The following is a 21,487-nucleotide window of genomic DNA, read 5'->3' as shown; positions in this document are numbered from 1 at the left end:
CACACTGAAAAAAGAAACTAGTTGGATCAACTTAACTGAATTGCTGCAATTGGTAACATCAACATTAATTCATTAACCTAACTTAAGTGAAAGAAGATAACGAACATTACCAATGTTACCAGTTGAAGCACTTCAGTTAAGTTGGTCCAACTATTTAATTTTTTCAGTGTGCTGAGGATATGCAGAAGAACTACTTATTATGACAGTGGTGCACAGGATCAGTGTTTTAGACATTTCAAGTTGTGTTTTTCCTCATGTCAGACAGGCAGAGCGTTTTTAAAAAGTTGTGTTTTCAGTGGCTCTTTCGTTGTCGTGTAAACAAACACCCAAAAGGTAATGCAAGTTTTGCATTTTCCTTTTAAAACAATGTTATTTAAACGGAGCCTTAGTTGTGCTGTTTAGGTTTAAACATAGACTGTAGGAGACATTTTTAACAGCCCGTAAATCAAAAACCAACCTCTCAATCATGGTTGGTGAAGGTCATGACTGGTTAGAAAAATGTTCTTTGTTAAAATGTTTGGGACATGAAACTTACATGAACAAAATGAACCAGACACATGCTTTTATGACTGGTGGAAAGTAATTGAATCCATCCGAGCCCCTTGAGTCTGTTAACTCTCCATGACATGACCAGCTCTCACCTGAGGGAGCGCAGCATGGGCCCGTTACTGTTGTACATGTTCTGAGACCCTGCTGGACTCAACAGCAAAGGACTCTGGGAGCGTGACGAGGAGCCTGACGATGTGCTGTCCAGGTACCGACCTCCTGAGAACCAGACCAAGAAACACAGGATTAGATATTCAACATGAGTTTATATGAGGTCGATTCATGCGGTAGATGCATGAGGTAGATAATGCTGTCATCTACCTCATGCAGCGATCTCTCTCTCATCTGGAGAGGGCTGTTAGGGCTTTTCCACCAAAAAGAACCAGGTGCTACTTCAGGGCCGGTGCCAGGCCCAGTTCTTAAATGAGCACCGCCAAAGAACTGGTTCTTTTTCCACCGTTAATGGAGCCAAGTTAGAGCCACATCATTGCGTCACTCCAAAACATGATACGTCACTGATCTCACATATCAGCGCTGACAGCGCCCATATTAGGATGAGGAGACGGACTGTATTCATCAGTTTGGTTCCGGTCGCTCCATCGAGTCTGGCCTAAACCTCAGATTCACACCAAAGAGACAGAAAACATTGAGTCTCCTCGTCGCTCTATTGGAGTTTTTCCACATCCGTCTTGTTTTAGTCTGGAGCCCCGGAGTGGCCAGAGAGAGAGAAACAAATAAACAAAATATGTGAATGAGCTTGGGACATATTTTTCAACATGTGGGCATTACATAGTGAATTTCTGCTCCTTTCACTTTATTTCTGGACGTGTCTGAATCAAATGCTTCAGCGTCAGGAGGAATGGAGGTGTAGAATGATAGAACGCAGCTCTTCAGCCATTTATAATGGAAACCTACGTAAACACACGCTGATTAAAGTTCTCTTTCACATGAAGCCATTCAAAGGCTCATTTTATGGTTAAAACAAATTCAACCTTTCATTTACAGTAGTATGTAGTTTGTTTTATAGTTGCTGATGAACCAAAAGTTTTGCTTCATTATAAAGTTCTGTTAGAAAATATTAGTGGAGTGCCTTGTAGCGGAGCGCAATGCAGCCGCGCACTGCATTGCGCAGCGGCTGCATCGCCTCAGCCTGCGGTCATAACGCGAAACAATACATGAGAGTGAAGTTAGTTACAATGATGCTACGATGAAAAGCGTGAAAACAATGGAAAACTGCTTCTAAATTAGATATCTCAGGAGCTCAGCACCTCAAGAGCCGCGGCGCCACAATCAAGGATTAAATTATGTCGTTCCCTCCTATTATTAACTTCAGGAATCGACTGATTACATCGTTCCAAAGCTTTATTTAAAAAATGTTTCCTCGATAACCACTCTGGGGATCCGTGTTCGCTGTAAATTTCAGAAAGCTGTTTTGCGTCTCTTCTGCCTTGTCAGCAGCGATAACTCCGGCGGCAACTCCGCCCCCAGCTGATGACGCATCTGGCTCCAGCCTGGTTCCTTGCTGGCCCAGGAAGGAAGTGAAGCCAGCGGAGCCCCAATTTAGCCCTTGTTAAGAACTGGTTTTGGCGGTGGAAAGACAAAGAACTGGTGCCAACTCTGGCCCTGGCTCCGAACTAGAACCTGGTTCTTTCCGGTGGAAAAGCCCCCTGTGGGGATCATGTTCTATGATTTCTCCAGTGCTTTCAACACCATACAGCCCATGCTTCTGAGAGTCCAGCTGCAATGCACAGGAGTCGACCTGCATGTCACATGGTGGCTTGTGGATTACCTGACTAACTGGTCACAGTTTGTGAGGACACAGGACTGTGTTTCTAGGTTTCATCTTCAGTACAGGGGACTGTCCTGGCTCCCTTCCTTTTCACCCTGTACACTGCAGACTTCTCCCACGACACGTTCAACTTTCACCTGCAGACGTGCTTTGATGACTCTGCCATTGTCAGCTTCATCACCGATGGGGATGAGGGGGAGTACAGAGAACTCAACATGGATTTTGTAGACCGGTGCCAGCGGAACTGCCTCCAGATCAATGCAGGAAAAGCTAAAGATGTGGTGGTGTACTTTTGCAGGCAGGGACACACTTCCCCTACACCGGTGAACATCCAGGGAAAGGACATTGAGATAGTGGACTCTGATAAGTACCTGGGTGTTCACCTGAACAATAAACTAGACTGGACTGACAACACACGCTCTCTACAAGAAAGTCCAGAGCAGACTTCACCTGCTGAGGAGACTCAGGTCCTTCGGAGTGCAGGGAGCACTCCTGAGGATCTTTTATGACTCTGTGGCGGCATCAGCCATCTTTTACGGAGTGGCGTGCTGGAGCAGCAGCACCATGGCTGCAGACAGGAACAGACTGAACAGGAAGGAGGAAGCGATCGTCCCTGATGGAGAATGTCTCCACCCCCTGCATGGTAATGTTACAACACTGGGCTGCTCCTTCAGTGTCTGAAGGAGAGATACCACAGCTCCTTCCTTCCTGCTGCAGTCAGACTGTTTAACCAAGCTTCTCCCAGTAGATCACAAACACACCCACAAACCGGACAATTCATCCCTACCTCTGTGCAGTACTAATTTATTAAAATGTCTTCATCTGTGAGGTCAATAAAGGATTATCTTAATCCTTTATTTATCTTAATCCTTATCTTATCTTATATGCAAAAATACCCAAAAGCTCTAAATGCTATCTCTCAGAGGTCAGTCAGCCAATGTGAAGTGTGTCCCATGCTTGCAATGAACTTCCCAACTGTCATTTCAGACATCCTGCCATAGAAGCAATGTGAGAGTTCTGCAGCTACAGGTGGCTCAATAGAGCTGAGACTCTCCACTTGTACAGTGGTATGAATATGTTTGGGCACCCCTGTTATTTTTATTTATAAATCATTAGGTGTTTGGATCATTAATTTAATTTTGAAATGTCAAATAACTGATGGACACAGTAATATTTCAGCAGTGGAATTATATTCGTTTAGGAGGAGGATGAGGAGGCAAATCAATGCATGTCAGCTCTTAGTAGCAGATAACTTATTTCTAGAGGAGGCTGCAACAAAGTTGAATGAAAATGAAACTGTTTCGAAAAGTTTTATTTCTTTTCATCATCCTTGGAGACTTGGTCAAGTGGCTTCAACTGTAGTTAGCAGGGTCAGGTCCAGTAGCCGGCAATACCGATCAGGATAATGCAGTACTGAAGATGGATGGATGAATGAATCACCATGCCCACTTAGTCCAATACAGGGCTACAGACACAATGGTTAGTGTATAAAAAGTGGAGAATTTTGGGCATGCCAATTTTTAGCAAAGAGTGTTGTAATGATAGCAGTACTGACTCACAACAAGAACAACCCAGGTTCTGCAGCTTTTCTCTGCCATGTTTGCATGTTCTTGCTGTTTGCCTCAACAGTCAAAACACACCATAATTGTCTGAAGGTCTGACGGATTGATGGATTTTGGAAGAATAGCCATGTCCCTGCAGCCTCACCAGTTATTCATTGACCTTTGTTCTATATATATATATATAAAAATTTACTAATTCATTCATTTTTTTGGTTTTAATGAAAATCAATAAAACTTGTCTTAGTGTTCCATCAACCTGATGGCAATACATTTGGAGTCCGTCATGTCAGACGCCCTGACGTCTCAGCACTTTTCTTTGCATGGCGCACACAGAAAGGCCTGTTTGAACAATGTGGACCAGCTGGCTGCCTCCTTCCAACTCAAACAGATGTTGGCAATTGTGTAATGGACATGTACACTTGTCAAAAGGAATTTTCAAAGGTCCACTTAGTCCATCCCTCCTTTAGGCTTTCACACATCAACACATGCAGACAGGTCATTGAATAAAGTTCAGGTTCAATGATTATTTACCGTCTTGCCATCATTTTTCCCTCTCGACCATTCTATTCATTGTGCACCTGCCCATTCTCAGGAAGAATCTATTTTCTGATGCCACCCAGGTTCCTAACATCTCCCTTTCTGGCTTAAGGAATGTTTCAAGAGTTTTTTTCCGGCACAGATACACAACACTTTTAGCTCTTTGTGTTCTTAGGGAGAATGTGCAAAGCAGTTTAGTGGAGGACGGGCTTATGTAAATGTATTTAAAATTACAGTCCATGCTTTAGAAGGTGGAATGAAAGTGGAATGTAAAACTACCTTGCTGGATGGGAGAGTTCCGCGTCGATCCGGTGCTACCGTTAGAGCCGTACTTCTCCAGCAGCTCAGCAAATTCTCTCCTTTCAAAGAAACAAACAGAGACTGTTGAGGCTTATGTGGGGAAAAGACTGTTATTGATGTTTCATCCTGACAGAGTGCACTGTAAAAGATTATAGTTAGTTTAATTGTGAATTTAGCTTCTTAAAGATAAGTACTTTATTTTAGACAATTTTCAAAACATTATTATGTCTTTGTTTTCCACCTTTCTATGTATGTATGTATGTATGTATGTATGTATGTATGTATGTATGTATGTATGTAATAATTTAGCTCAGTAAACATAAGATAAACAAAAATGTTTAATCAAGCAAACAAAACAAAAAACAAAAATGATTCATTGAATAATTGTAAAAATAATCCATAGATTAATCAATTAGCAAAATAATCATTACTTGCAGCCCTAATGTCATTGATTAATGCAGTGGTTCTCAATTATTTTCTGTCACGCCCCCCCTAGAGGACAGAATTTTTTTCAGCTCCCCCCCCGAATTGTACTACCATTGAGAACTTGATAATATGTATTTATTTATCTGTATAAACCACTGTATGAGTTGCTGGCACCAGCATTCTGCATACAATCGCCTGATTATCAAAATAAATCTCTATGGTGTGAGGTTTTATGCACCTTGCGATGTGGTGGACAACTTTGTAAGAGGCTAACAGGCTTTTTTGTTTACTGATGCCGCGCTGACACAATGAGCGGCTTGTTGGCCATACTCATGGAGTTTACCATGAAAAACTCCAGTGGCTTACTGACATAACGGGTGTATGGTCTCCAGGTGTATGGTGTATGGTCTCCTGGTGTATGGTGTATGGTCTCCAGGTGTATGGTGTATGGTCTCCTGGTGTATGGTGTATGGTCTCCAGGTGTATGGTGTATGGTCTCCAGGTGTATGGTCTCCAGGTGTATGGTGTATGGTCTCCAGGTGTATGGTGTATGGTCTCCAGGTGTATGGTGTATGGTCTCCAGGTGTATGGTGTATGGTCTCCAGGTGCCGTCTTCATTTATTTGGTTTCATGCTCCGCTGCCAGAGTTTTTAGGCATAAAACACAAACGGGTGTTTCCTGGTTTCCGACCGTGTTCACGGTAAACCCAAGGGCGATGTAGCATCGTCATATCTCCTGCTCTTACTAGCTTTATGTTTACTCTCACCTGTTTTCTTTTCCTCTGACGCCTCATCCTTTTTTCTTTTCACTCCTGTCAGAAACTTCTCCACCTCTCCTCCTCCTCCGCCAGCTCTGTACACCGGTGTTCATGTGTAGTACTTCTTCTACTCTACTGGTTGAACAGGCACCTGTTGATTAGTTTGAGCACTGCTGCCACCTAGTGGCTGGAGGCCCTTTTTTTATTGTTCAAGCATGAATAAAGACACTAATACTGAAAGTCGCGCCGCCTCGCGCCCCCCCCTGACACCCCACCACGCCCCCCCAGGGGGGCGCGCCCCACCATTTGAGAAGCACTGGGTTAATGCAAGGCTCTGTCCAATAATGTGTACAATATTGAGAAGAACAAACACAGCTTTTAAAGCTAACTTCTGTGAACTGTGTCTTTCAAGTCACAGGAATTGTTTTCATTTCATAGGCTTTCATTTGTTGTTTTTCCCTCCTGTCTATTATCTCTTGTGACTCCACACTTATGTCTTAATGCAGCTCTATTGAGCCTTGATTGTTGTCAGTTGTGGGTCAGTAGTCTGCTCTCTCTCCCTGGTGTGAAAATGTTTGATCCACAGTCTTGTTGGAACAATCTATCTCTGTTTTAAGCCAGTGTGTCAATATTTAATTCAAGCACTCTGACCTAGCCTGTACCTGCACTGTAGTGGACTGACCCCCCCCCAGCACTGAACTCTGACCAGCCTGTTTTGGAATCAACTGTTGTGGCAAGGAGGTGATTAAGCCCCTGATGTGAATCAGGTGTGCTGTCTCACCACCCTCCGCCCATAAAGGAGGAGACACATGGGGTGACAAGCGGCAGACACAGATGCAGCACAAGAGGCTGTGTGTCTATTTGTCAGTTTTTCCAGTTTGTTTGTTTAATAAAAGAATTGTGGGATTCCAAAGTCCCGCCTCTGTAGGTGAACCTGATGGTGGTGATCACAACTGCCACAACTGTTAAACTGATTGAGTTGTGTGACTTGGTCCCAGTTGTGGTCTTTGATTTCATTCCTATACAAGCACATTCCTAACAGCTATTGACATAAAAACCAGTAGCTGTACTTGATTTAAACATCCAGAGGAAAATAAGAAGGGGTCAGGAGTATGAATCAATACGTTGTTGTTCACTTGGACTCTCTGCCCCTCACATCAAATGACTTCCTCTACTAGTTTTGATGGGAAGCTGCAGGTCTCTCTCATTTAGCATGGACACAATGCACCTTCATCATCCAATAACGAACAATAATGTTCTCTGTGAATTCAGCTTTTCTAGATTACAACTGACTACAAGTGACTTCATGGTAAACTATGGGTGACAGGGCCTTCTGCTCTGCTGCCCCCCGCCTGTGGAATTCACTTCCAGAGCATCTAAAGACCCCAAAGACTGCTGATTGTTTAAAAAAAAACTACGAAAAACACTCCTGTTTTGCAGCTCTTATTGACTTTTATTGTTTTATATTTGCATCTATTGATTTTTATTGCTGATATTTGAAGTATATTATATTATTGTTTTATCTCATATTGTTTTTAGCATTTTGAAATGCACTGCTCTAAAGTGCAATAAAAATAAAATGCACTATTATTTATTATTATTATTTAAGTAGAATGGACACTTAGTAGAGCACATACCAAAGTCAATGCCACAATTGTCACCATGGAGACCAATAGATTACAAGGCTATTTGATCCACCACATCAATCCATTTGTCACAGTGCCCATTATTTTGTGGGACTTGAATGTGCCGGGGGTGGCGTAGCTCAGTTGATGTGAGGATTCACATCTCACTCCACCACCGGATCCTCCTCATTGACACTCCTGCAGGTAATCAACTAATTGATTGCTCCCAGCTCTTCAGCCCTGCAGGGAGGTGGGTCCAGTGCCAGAAGATGTACCAAGTCACCGGCTCCTCTCATGAGCTCCACGACTCCCGGCTTCAAGCGTCCTCGGCCTCCCCGCCTCCCCGCTGCAGTCTCCTCGCCTGTACACTCTGCATCCCAGAGTCTCCGTTCCCTCATCTTCCAGGTCTTGCAATAGAAATAGATTATTGCTAATTGTACCTGCTCTGCCTCCTGGTCTGGTTCTGGGTTCCAGACACTCCACGCACCGGCTCTCAGCCGTAACAGTTGGTAGAACGGCTATCTTCCGATCGGAGGGTTGTGGGTTCACATGTCAAAGTGTCCTTGAGTAAGGCACTGAACCCCAAACTGCTCCTATGGGAGTGACAGCACCTTGCATGCCTGCAGCCTACAGTTGTGTGTGAATGTGATGATCTATGTGAAGTGCTTTGGGACTGCTCACACAGCTATAAAGTGCTATATAAGTGAAATCCTTTTACCATTTAGTGAGTTGGCATGTGATTGGCTGAGAGTGGAGAAGGAGGGCAGGGAGTGGAGCAAGTACATGACCAACGGCAGGGTCAGTCGCGATGGACGGCGCACCGAAGTGTGACTACAAAATAATATCTTGCCTCCTCAGGACCTGTTGGATCCCAAAATGTAATGGATTGTTCCTCAGATGATGACAAATCATCCAATAAATAAAATAATAAATACACGCGGACAAAAACAATCTTCACTCCAACATGCATTAGCGAAGGTCAATAATTGTCTTTGGATGGAACAAATGGAAATCAAATTTATTAACCCACGGAGGTCTGGATTTGGAGTCATACTCAAAATTAAAGTGGAAAAACACACTACAGGCTGATCCATCTTTGATGTGATGTCCTCAAAACCCTGCACCATTACTGACCCACTGCCAAACCGGTCATGCTGGAGGATGTTGCAGGCAGCAGAACGTTCTCCACGGCGTCTCCAGACTCTACACCACATCACGAAATTAATTCTCGTCAGACTATGATATTTATGCTGAGTTATAATTAAAGGCCTAGTGAAATGTAAAACACTACTTTTCAAAAAACGATAGTTGTGGTACTACTTCTAAGGTTTCTCCGACTCTGCCCCACCACTGTTGTCGCATAACAAAGTTTATTTGAATTTTGAATCTCCAACTGCGAAATCGGGGGAATCCTTTTTCGTGGGTGTGATGTCAAGAGTTGTGCAGATCTCCATCTGTTGGGTTTATATTGGCTTGTTTCCCTCTTAAATATCCAAGTTTTAGTGTTTTGAAGTTATAGTTGCCGTTTTGAGCCTTGATGAAAGATTGAGCATGGAAGAGACGCGAGAGAGGAGAAAAGGAGCACGGGCGGCGGGAGCCGCTAGCTCATGTGGCTAGCGGGAGCCGCTAGCTCGGGCAGCTAGTAGACGATCAAGTAACACCTGGACTCATCTTCGGTGATTCCGCGCAGTCGGAAAAGCGCTTTAACATGATCCAGGAAGCCGGTCGTTCTGCCAAGAGTCAGGAAGCTTCAAAGCCGCGGTGAAAACTGCCGGCTGCTGAGGTGGACGAACAGTCTTCTGCTTCCTCAAACATGTTCAAAACCGGGTCACCAACGGCAGAACGACCCTTCTGTGTCTTCATCAATCACTGGATTTGAAATGATGATGATGAAATATGGTTAAATTCAGCCTCTTCGTTGTCAAAACTCTGATCCTCCATAGTGTAAACACAACTTGGGCGTGTGCACAACTCGTGACGTCACTCTGTTATTGTCAGAAGCTCCGCCCAGCAGAGGAAATACCGCTGTTTATCGCCTGTTTTCTCGCAGATTGCCGTGTTTTAAGATTTTACCCTTGGGCCAGTTGGCAAAAAAATGTTCCTAGAAGCGACACCAGAGTGTTTTGGAGATCGAATTTTCATTTCACGAGGACTTTAGGCTATTTTGTGAGACAGAATTGTTGCTCACTTGTAGGAAGAATAGAACAGATATGGTGGAGGATGAGATATTATAGTGGCCTGATGGGGGGCCTGGCTGGCGGCCTGGGGAGTGGGGGGGCATTCCCCTACCCCCAAGTAAGTGTGTGTGTGTGTGTGTGTGTGTGTGTGTGTGTGTGTGTGTGTGTGTGTGTGTGTGTGTGTGTGTGTGTGTGTGTGTGTGTGTGTGTGTGTGTGTGTGTGTGTGTGTGTGTGTGTGTGCTTAGGTGTGGGTTGGGATTAGCGGATGGGGCAGTGGGGTGGGGGGGGTGGTATTGGGACTCCTGGGAGTTGGAGGGTGGCTGTCCTCCGACAGAGCCTTCACTTTTCCTGTTCTGGTGGGGGGGGCTAGTCCGGGGCTCTGTGGCTGGGGCCTTCTCTGTCCTGCCGGGACGTAGAGGCAAGGCCACCCAGAGCAAGTCCCGCAACAAAGAGTGGTAAAATGTAGGCGGGTTGTGAACGACGCAGCGATGTAACGTCATTACGCAACAATAATGGCACGAAGAACGTAGAATTGCGGCTGCAGGTCATGACAGCAGCTCAACTGGTGTCTGAAGCTGGGAGCTTCCTGTACCTTTCACAGTAAAACTGCTGCGCTGTGGAGCGCCGACAATTCCGGGAGGTTCATTACAGACTTGTTGAGAGTGACGGAACATTCTAGTGAATTATACAACAACTACAGGACATTAAAGACACACCATCACACTCATGGTTCTAACAATCCAGATCTCCCATATTTATCTTCCATTTTAATAATGTGTAGCAATAAAGGAGCGGAGAGCTGCAATGCATTGTGGGAGTTTCTGTTTGTCGTGTTTTAAACGTAATTATTGGGGGTTATATTAGGTTTCTGGTGTTGGTAATAATTGTGTTGTGTTGTGTTTTTGTTGCTTAGTTCATGTAGTTTAGTTTATTAGTGTCAGGAGGTAGACTGAGGTCCCCTTTAAGAGTGGGTGGGCCATAGGTCTGGGCGCTCCAGCACCGCACCTGTGGTCACTTTCCAGTCATCACCCTGCCCTATATATATGTCCTGTCTGTGTTTAGTCATTGTTGGTTTGTTAGTCTTCCATGTCTCGTCTCTCCTGTCCAGTGATTAGAGTCAAGTCCTGTCAATATGAAATAAAAGACTTGATTGAACCCAGCCTGCCTCCAGAGTCCTGCACTTGGGTCCTGTCCGTGATACATGACAATTAGTTGTAAGTTGGCAACCAGCAGTGAAGAAGGTTTTGTGTGTAGTGTCCTCCTGGCATGGTCTGGCTGAGGGAGTGTCAAAATAAAATGTGTGTGGCTCTCTGGGTGTTGTGTTCAGTGGGAAATGGGACCAACTGGCTCTTTGAGCATTAAAGGTTGCCGACCCCTGGACTAGATAGAGCTGCCCAGGCTGGTTTAATTTAGAAAATCGCGTTACTGTCTAGATAGTACTGCTCAGGCTGGTTTAATCTCATAACAGTTGGAAAATATTTGGATCAGTGTGATTACTGTAAAAAAAAAAAAAAAAAAAAAAAAAAAAAATATATATATATATATATATATATATATATATATATATACAGGTACTTCTCAAAAAATTAGCATATTGTGATAAAGTTCATTATTTTCCATAATGTAATGATAAATATTAGACTTTCATATATTTTAGATTCATTACACACAACTGAAGTAGTTCAAGCCTTTTATTGATTTAATATAGATGATTTTGGCAAAAAAGTAAAGAAAAACCAAAAATCCCCATCTCAAAAAATTTGCATATCATGAAAAGGTACTCTAAATGAGATATGAACCTAATCATCTGGAGCACCACACCCACCCTTGAATCAACGAATTAACTCTAAACACCTGCAAAAGATTCCTGAGGCTTTTAAAACCTCCCAGCTGTTTCAATACTCAAAACCGCAATCACGGGTAAGACTGCCGACCTGACTGCTGTCCAGAAGGCCATCATTGACACCCTCAAGCAAGAGGGTAAGACACAAAAAGACATTTCTGAGCGAATAGGCTGTTCCCAGAGTGCTGTATCAAGGCACCTCAGTGGGAAGTCTGTGGGAAGAGAAAAGTGTGGCAGAAAACGCTGCACAACCAGTAGAGGTGACCGGACCCTGAGGAAGATTGTGGAGAAGGACCGATTCCAGACCTTGGGGGACCTGCAGAAGCAGTGGACTGAGTCTGGAGTGGAAACATCCAGAGCCACCGTGCACAGGCGTGTGCAGGAAATGGGCTACAGGTGCCGCATTCCCCAGGTCAAGACACTTTTGAACAAAAACAGCGGCAGAAGCGCCTGACCTGGGCTACAGAGAAGCAGCACTGGACTCTTGCTCCACTGAGCAACAGTCCAAAGTACTTTTTTCGGATGAAAGCAAATTTTGCATGTCATTGGGAAATAAAGGTTCCAGAGTCTGGAGGAAGACTGGGGAGAAGGACATGCCAAAATGCCTGAAGTCCAGTGTCAAGTACCCACAGTCAGTGATGGTCTGGGGTGCCATGTCAGCTGCTGGTGTTGGTCCACTTGGTTTGATCAAGGGCAGGGTCAATGCAGCTAGCTATCAGGAGATTCTGGAGCACTTCATGCTTCCATCTGCTGAAAAGCTTTATGGAGATGAAGATTTCCTTTTTCAGCATGACCTGGCACCTGCTCACAGTGCCAAAACCACTGGCCAATGGTTTACTGACCATGGTATTACTGTGCTGGATTGGCCCGCCAACTCTCCTGACCTGAACCCCATTGAGAATATGTGGGATATTGTGAAGAGGAAGTTGAGAGACACCAGACCCAACACTGTGGAGGAGCTTAACCCTCTGGGGCCGACGGACGCTCTGGAGCGTCCTCGTCACATGACCGTTTGAAAAGGCAGTAGCGTCACAGCACAGAGTCATCTGGTCCAGTGTTTCAATCCGTGTCGAAAGTGCAGATATAACACTACAAGCTCATTTTTAAATTATGTTGATCGCCCAAATAAAAGCGGAGATATGAGGAAAACTGTGTCCGTGTTTTTCCACGACATTTTAGTGCGTCAGGTGCAGAAGACCGGTCAGGAGTGAAAGTGAAAGTAACTGAGCAGCAAAAAAAACATGTGCCAGTATACCTTTCATTCATTGGTTGAGAAGAAGAGCCCATGTCCAATCAAAAGTTTCCATAGTGGGAGGTGTCATTTTGTTTAGTTCACCCGTGAAAAAGTAAACAGAGAGACGGAGACAGCGAGAGTGAGGTGAGATTTATATCAGAGAAAAAGCGACTATTATCATGATTTGACCTTTTAGTGAGTGTGTAGTGAGTGTGTAGTGAGTGTGTAGTGAGTGTATAGTGAGTGTGTAGTGAGTGAGATTAGAGTGTTTTTTAGTTTCAAGTGAACTCTTTTTTTTTTTTCTACCAAAACAATGACGCCTTATGAACGTCAATCAGGCGCTCCAACTTTTTATTTTTTTTGAAGGAGCAGAGCATCGAGTCTCACATTGAGTTTGAGAGTGATTCTGATGACAATATTGAAGACCTCAGCTTATTTTTGTTAGAGAGGAGACAGGTGTCCCCCAGACCAGGAGACAGGTGTCCCCCAGACCAGGACAGGTGTCCCCCAGACCAGGAGACGTGTCCCCCACCCCTGTCCCCATCATTCCAGCTCCACCACAACAGCCAAAGGCTAAAATGTAAAAATTGACTGCAGGAACACAAGAAAAGGAAAAACACTCCATGGAAATGCCATGTGTGACGTGTCCCTCTGTGTTGTGTTGGACACAATCTGTTTTTTTGAGTGGCACAAATCATTTGTCTTCACCTGACATTATATGTGTGACCTTTTGTAAATGGTTTTACAAAAACGCCTGAGGCAGTGCTTCTATTTCACTTCAAATATCTGTATAGAACTGTTTTTTCAGTCCTGTTTTGATACATTTTAGTTAATTATAGTTTAGATTTGCTTCACAAGTAAACTAAATGATTCGTTAACCATGTCTGTGAATTTTATAGTCAATAAATCTATGTTTTTACCACCCGAATTTGTAATTTGATGGTGTTTTTAGATCCACTGTTTTAATACAGTATGCCAAAGTGATGAAAATACTTCAGAAATGCATTTATGAGGTTGTCCTGAACAAAATGACACCAAAAAAGGCAAGGTTTAAGAATTTTATATCTGAGATATAAAGGAAAAATCAATTGTAGTGAAAAACGGCACAAAATGCTTCAGACCCCAGAGGGTTAAGGCCGCTATCAAAGCATCCTGGGCCTCCAGAACACCTGAGCAGTGCCACCGGCTGATTGGCTCCATGCCATGCCGCATTGAAGCCGTCATTTCTGCAAAAGGATTCCCCACCAAGTATTGAATGCATAACTGAACATAATTATTTGAAGGTTGACTTTTTTTTGTATTAAAAACACTTTTCTTTTATTGGTCAGATGAAATATGCTCATTTTTTGAGATGGGGATTTTTGGTTTTTCTTTACTTTTTTGCCAAAATCATCTATATTAAATCAATAAAAGGCTTGAACTACTTCAGTTGTGTGTAATGAATCTAAAATATATGAAAGTAAAATTTTTATCATTACATTATGGAAAATAATGAACTTTATCACAATATGCTAATTTTTTGAGAAGTACCTGTGTATATATATATATATATATATATATATATATATGTAGCACTAACAAGGGTATTATATGTATCTCCCCACCCAGTCTATCTCTGTCTTTCCTCTCCTCTCCTCCATCCTCTCACCCCAACCGGTCCGCAGAATTCCTCCACCTCTGACTCTGGTTTCTGCAAAGGTTTCTTCCTGTTAGAGGGACTTTTTCCTTTCCACAGTCTCACATAAACCTGCTGCTCATGTGGATATGTTGGACTTTTCTATTTTCTCTGTTTAGTAAAAAAATAAATAATAAATTTAAGGAAAATTTTTAAAAATTAAAAAAAAATAATTCTTGTCAGATTATGACATTTATGTTGAGCTATATTTAAGCTATTTTGTGAGATAGAATTGTTGCTCACTTGTAGGAAGAATAGAATAGAAATACTTCATTAATCCCAGAGGGAAATTCTTTAAGTGAATTCTCTGATTGTTGTTATAACCTCTGAAGGGTCGTAGTTAACAGTTAGTTAACACGGCTGAAACCTAATATATTCGAACCAGGTTCCTCTGGTTAACCTCAACAAGCATTATGGGGGTTTTGAGACACAACATGGAGGATGACAGTAATACCACATTGTGCAGTAAAGTCCCTTTTCTTCAGTATTCGAACAGTTTTCTCTTGTTGGCAAAATCATGTTGACTTATTGCAAGAATTGGCTGCTGCAGCTTTTTCTGTTATGCTGCAACGTGAGAAAATGTGTTTGAGTGACTCACAACTCCATCATGTGGGGCAATGTGGTATTTTAAGATCTATTGGATTGTGACTAGCTGGTTAGCTTGTTAACATTGATTGATTCATAATATATTCCAATAATTCGTTTTAGGTTTTTTTTAAAGGTTTGAAACAAGCCATAATAATAATACGCTGAATTTTATAGCGAACATTGCTAGTGGTTTACATATTGGATAAAAAAAAAGATGAGTTGAGGTCAGTAAAACTGTAAAGTTGTTATAGGACTGTATTATTATATGCTGGAAAGCTTATAGCGAGTGCTAACGGGGTTTAGCCTTGTCAATAAAGGGAGTGGAGGGAATGTGATGTGGTGGAAAGGGAGGTGTGGTCTGAAAGAGACATAATCCCGTCGCTGTCCTCTGTTCTGCTCTGTGCTACCGGGTAGTTAAAGCACAGCGGGGCAGATTAACACGCAGGGCTCATCTCGTCAGAAGCGCCAGCCTGGCCCTAAGCTCCCTCACCTTCCCTCAGCCTGCTGACAATTTGTGAGAATCCACCACATCACAACAGAGCAGGAATCACCCAGAAACTCCACTGCCCTCTAAAGTGCCACGATCACATTCATGTCACTACATATTCACTCTCTTGTTGTGTCACATCTTAGGGCACAATTTAATGACTTGTCATTTCTGGCATGTATCCTCTCTGACAGCTGAATTGTAAATCCGGCTTTTGTTCACTGAGGAACAGACCAAATATTTCAGGCAATACTGGGGTGTAAAAGCCTTACTAGTTTAAATATGCTAATCCTCTGCTACCTTTAAGGATGACGAATTGGGGATTGTGGTATCAGCCATAATTTGAAGGGAAGACTTAGCTTGTGATGCTGACAGCTGGCACTGACCTTATTTTCACCCACTCTGGTCCAGATCAGATTAGAAAGCTGGCACAGGACTAATACTACCAGTGTCGACCATGAGTCATGCCAGCAGTTTTATTCACATTGGAAATTCACCTTGATTGGCTTTGTCATCTCTCACTCAACTGGCTGCAGGAAGGTTGCAGTAAAGAAAATAAATCCTCCATGTATTGTGTGGGAGTTATTCAAAATTATTCATTATGCCCCGCCGTGGCTGATAGGCCCCGAAGGGGGATCTTGAAACAGTCTCCGTACGTCCGTACGTCCGTCCGTTCGAACGTTTCTACCTATATCTCGGCAACCCCTGGGCCCACAGTGACCAAACTTCACATGTGGATACATCTCAGAGGGGGAAGGGACACTATGGTGACCTTGACCTAATTTGCATATTAAGTAGGTCACAGGGTCACGAAGTGCTTAAAAACACATTTTGGGCTCTGGAGGCCTAGGTTTTTGAGCTAGGGCTCTGAAATTTTATACACACCTGATACACACTCCAGGGATAACCTCCAGTACACCAAGTGACCTGACCTTGACCTTGAAGATTGGTAGGGTCTGAAGTTTGCTCGTCATGGTTGCACAATACATGTATTTTCATATAAACATTTCTCCTCATTTCTCAGCAGTTCCTGGGCCCACAGTCACCAAACTTCACACATGGACACTCCACCTGGGGAGAAGGGGCACCATGGTGACCATGACCTAATTTGCATATCAGGTCACAGGGTCACTAAGTGCATAAAAACACCTTGTGGGCTCTGGAGACGTATTTTGACATAGCTCATGAAGAAGACCTTTCAGATTCTACATAATCATCTACTAGGACCCATGGAACACCCTCTAGTGTACCAAGTGTGCTGCCTTAGAGCTGCTTTGTGAGAAAATATAAAGCCCTCCGGCGGGGGATTAGCCTTAGGGGGATGTAAGTTGTGGGGAGGTTGATATTTGATAATGGGTACTTTTAATTGGAAAGCAAACATTTGTAAAACTGAACCATATCCATGAGTCACGATCCTTCCTCAATCATTGAACAAATTTGTCATAATGATTTCATTTAGTATATTCATTTATCTTTGAACATTAAGATATAAACGAGGGTTGTTTTTGGATCCTATTTTTACATTATCCATTGCTTGAGATAAGAGCCAGCCAAAGCTGGATGCGTGACAGAGTTGAGTCTGGGTGCACTTTGCCATACTGTACCCTCCCGCCCTGCCACACTCCGACATTTACTACGCGATGGAACCACGGCTCTTGTGTCCCTTATTGCTGCTAAAAACAGTAGATGGTTTTTCAAATCTGTAGCTGTTCTTGTGAATGCATTTAACCACATTCCCAATTAATTTTTGAAGTGATATACCTTTTGGGAGTCTTATCTAATCGTCTGATCTAACTAGCAGTGATGACAAATGCTAAAGGAAGTCAGTCGCCAGTTAACAGGGAAACCAGTCGGTCTAAAACACCGGCTAACTCTGCTGGTCCAAATGTCTCTGGTGATTTAGCTGATGGTGTTGTATGAAATATCTTTCTCCCATTCATATTTTAGCAGAATTGTTTACAGTCTGCCTTTTTATTCATCACAAAGAATCTCCAAACTGTGGATGTCGCTTTTCCTCTCTTGGTCAAGTTGGTGAAGCATGATGTCATGTAGTACTCACCAGCTTGTATTGGGGGTCTTTTTCCGAGTACCAGCAGTCTGTGCATTACAGACGTACAGATGACGATTGATGAACTCAGTATCTCATTGGAGTTCATTCAGTTTGTAGTGAATCAGGATAACAAAACCTTTCTTACTCTTCACCATAAACCTGGAATAAACTCCAACAGGACCTTAAAATATCTAATCTGCTTCCCTTGATGATTTTAATCTGATATTGAAAAACCTCCACAGAGTGTTGGCCAACAATATGTCATATCGATGTTGGGATCTCACAGGACCACAGAAAGTTTGTTCATTTCTGGGGAAAGACAATATACAATTGTCATGATATGCAGTCATGACAGATGAATTCTGACCCAGGAATGTGATTGTCTTTCACACCCAGTGTGTGTGGGGGGGCTTCTGCAGGACCCCCCCCCCCCCCCCCCTCCTCCACCCCCTTTCTGCTCACAAGAATCTTCCCCCATGCAACTCTTCCTCACAGTCACTGATTGGTTGAAGCTCTCAGGCTTTGACACCTCCGAATCAACACGTGGAACAAAAGGCTTCAGCCAGCCTCCACTCTCTCTCTTGCAAGACTGGACCCTGAGTAGGTGGGTTGCTGAAGAGCTGCTCCCCAGCAGCTCAGCTCACCCAGCGTTAGCATACAGCTAACACCAGAGGCCTGCAACGAGGGGCCTTCACTCCTCAACTCCTCTGCTGACCCAGCCACGAGGCTCAGACCTTCCCCTGATCCAGAGACCAGCACCCAGAGTCTGATCTCCCATCAACCAGGAAAACCAACCAGTTCCTCCAGGACGGACCAGGGAAACGACGCCTCACAGAACTTCTTTGTGTTTTCCTCAACCAGCAGGAAAACCATCACAGACCTGAGCGACCAGCTCCTCAGTCTGGACAAAAGGAACAACCAGGAGCTGCAAAGAAGGACTCCTGAAACATCAACTTCATCTTCTTGTCCTCAGCCTGCAGAACCAGCAACCACAGTTAGCAGGAGGTGCTAACTACAGGAGAAGACACCAGCTTCCCTCCAGCAGGACAACAACTGAACTCCTTCAAGGAAGTGGGAACAACTGGGCTTTACCTGAGATTAGTTAAACCTGATGCTATGATAGAACTGTTTAACTTTATGAAGATGTGTTGGTTCTGTTACAGTGATTGAGTTCTATAGATAATGATATTAGGAGCAGTTATCAACCTGTAAACCAACGTTAGCTCTGCCACAGACACAGGGTCTGCATGCTAATCTTTGCTTTACTAACTAGTTAACTCACAATCCTACACATATCACATCAAAGACAACATCACACAGTAACTGAACACCATCTGACGACTCCTGACGTTTTACAAAACAAGTCTCATTCACATCAAGTCATTCTAGAAATGGTCCTTTAGCAGAGACACACAGAAGCTTCCATTGCTCCCAACACATGGTGGAGACCCAGGACAGACTTCCTGTTCTCTGACAACCTCCATTTGAATGTAGTTTCTTGTGATCTGCCATCTTGTTTTGTAGTTCCATCACACGTCTCACACACACTCCCTCCACCTCTCTCTCTCTCTTTCTCTCTCCACACATGCACCTACACACACCCAGCTGTATATAGGTAGTTAGAATCTGCGTTTATTTGTTTTCATTGTAAATAAATATAATGTTTGGAATCATTCTTGCTGTGTTATTAATGAGCACAAAGGTGAATGAAATGTCGACCTCTTTTGTGTCAAGAACTCCAAAATCCTTCAAGCTTTACTGTTAATTATTGTAATTGTAATTTAACTATTAATTCAAATTCCTGATTAACTGTTTAGTATATCTTATGAGACTGATAGAACTGAATTGGCTATCATTTCCTGTGAAGACAGGTGGAGCTCCGAGGTTCTGATACACATCAGATTAAATTAACATTATTAATAACTATCTTTGATAATTATTAATCATTATCAATAGCCAACCATAACATAAATAGTGATCCATATGAGGTAATAAATCCCTACATCAATAACTGTACTTTCTGATTTTTGACATTGTAGTTATGTAAGTTGTGAAGTATATTTTTATATACTTTCATTCATATATTTTCATATTTTCTTCTACTTTTTTGTGTGATCAGAAAACATGTTCTGTGTTTTACTGGCGCCAGCCACACTCAAGCGTTAGGTAATTTTTCATCCTGTTATCTTAAGCCAGGGGGTACTCCTAAATGAAAACCACACATCTGGACATCCTTCATCCAGAGTTTTTGTCAGAACTATAAAAACACAGGTGCAGCTCGACGAGAAGCATTTTGGAAGGCTGATCCTGAAGCCCTCTCTGCAGATATGGGCTGTGATTCTGATACAACCAATTTTATATATATTCTTTTATGCAAGCAAGTGTTGGGATCTCACAGGACCACAGAAAGTTGGTTCATTTCTAGGAAAAGACAATATTCATTTGTCATGATACACAGTCATGACATGAATTCTGGCCCAGGAATGTGATTGTCTTTCACACCCAGTGGGGGGGGGGGGGGGGCTTCTGCAGTGGAAACATGCCAAAAGTGTACAGAACAGGTCTCAGCACCCACCCCCTCAATGGTGAGCTGGTGTTGAGGCTGAGGGCTGTGGAGAAGTTTGGAGCACATCTAACTCTCTGATCATGGTAAGAGAGGAGGTCTCTGATCCATCAGCAGGTGGTGTGGGGGAAGTCCAATGTCCAGCAACTTCACTGAGAGTCTGTCCAGAAATATTGTTTCGAAAGCAAAGCTAACATCGACAAAGAGCGGCCTGGCATAGCACCTCTGCTGTTCCACGTAGGAGATGGTAGTGTGGAGTGCTAAAGCAATGGCATCATCTGTCAGTCTGTTAGCTCTGTATGCAAATTGAGGTGGATCAAATGTGACCTCAGGCCAGCTTCTCAAAACACTTGATCATCACAGGTGTTAACGCAACTGGTCGGGAATCATTGAGGCTGCTGATGGTGGACTTTTTAGGCAGTAGACGATAGTGGTGGACTTGAGGCGGTAGTAGGAAAGACTGGGACAGTGACATGTTGAAGATCTTTGTGAAGACCCCAGCGAGCTGGTCTGCACACTCTCTGAAGACTCTCCTGTTTACTCCATGAGGTCCTGCTGTATTTCTCAAGGTCACTGCTTTCAGTGTTCCTCCACCTCAAAATGTGAAGTAGTTCAGCTCCTCTGTGAGTGCAGTCTCTTCCTCAGCCATCGTGGAGTTGGTCAACTTATAGGTGCTGAATTCCCCTCCACACCTGCCACGTGTTGTCATGGAAATGGTCCTCTGTCGTTCTCTTGTAGGATGATTTGGCCTCTCGTCAGGTCTGCTCTGGTTGCACTCTACTGTTCTCTGTCGCCAGCTCTGAAGGCGACACCATGTTGTCTCAGCAGGACCACCCAGTCTTTCTCATTGAAGTACACCCGGAAATATTTGTCCATTGTCACATGGTTCAGTTTTGGGTTGGAGGTTTTCTATATTGAGTTTGCATGTTTCTCATGTTTTGCTTGCACAACTTGTCCAAGCCTTCTTCCCTCAGTGTAAACATACAGTTTTTGCGTCAGTTGGTGATTCATCGTTGTCTGCAGGTGCAGGATTGTGTGTCCTATCATGAAAGCCCTGTGATGGATTTGTCATTTGTCCAGAGGAAAATAAATGTTGGATATTATAGCATATCCTGCAACGGAATCTGTTGATCTTTTTTGTTGTTACAGTGTGAAGATGCACTGACAAGAGGACAACTCATCATCTCACACGGCATGTCAGAATAGTTCATGTATTCAGATTTAATATGCTACTACCCCCATGCTGTTTGCAGGCATTGTGCTGTGCTGTTTGTGACTGTCTTTTGAAGTCAATTTCTGAATGTGTACTGACAGCTGCTGCATACCA

The 21,487-nt window shown here is 43.4% G+C and overlaps 1 protein-coding gene across 1 annotated transcript in view; it reads right to left on the bottom strand.

The window, feature by feature from the left end:
* Positions 1-21,487, bottom strand: part of LOC308141078 (syntaxin-binding protein 4) — a gene marked incomplete at both ends in the record, with an annotated part of 237,544 nt that overhangs the window by 94,743 nt on the left and 121,314 nt on the right. The window contains 2 exons of the mRNA XM_080511081.1: positions 642-765; positions 4,714-4,793. Coding sequence (XP_080367207.1) covers positions 642-765; positions 4,714-4,793 — 204 coding nt within the window. The remainder of the gene's footprint in view (positions 1-641; positions 766-4,713; positions 4,794-21,487) is intronic.

This window comes from Blennius ocellaris, assembly GCF_963422515.1.
Source record: "Blennius ocellaris genome assembly, chromosome: 16".
Lineage (NCBI taxonomy): Eukaryota > Metazoa > Chordata > Actinopteri > Blenniiformes > Blenniidae > Blennius > Blennius ocellaris.
This window is presented reverse-complemented; position numbering and strand designations above follow the sequence as displayed.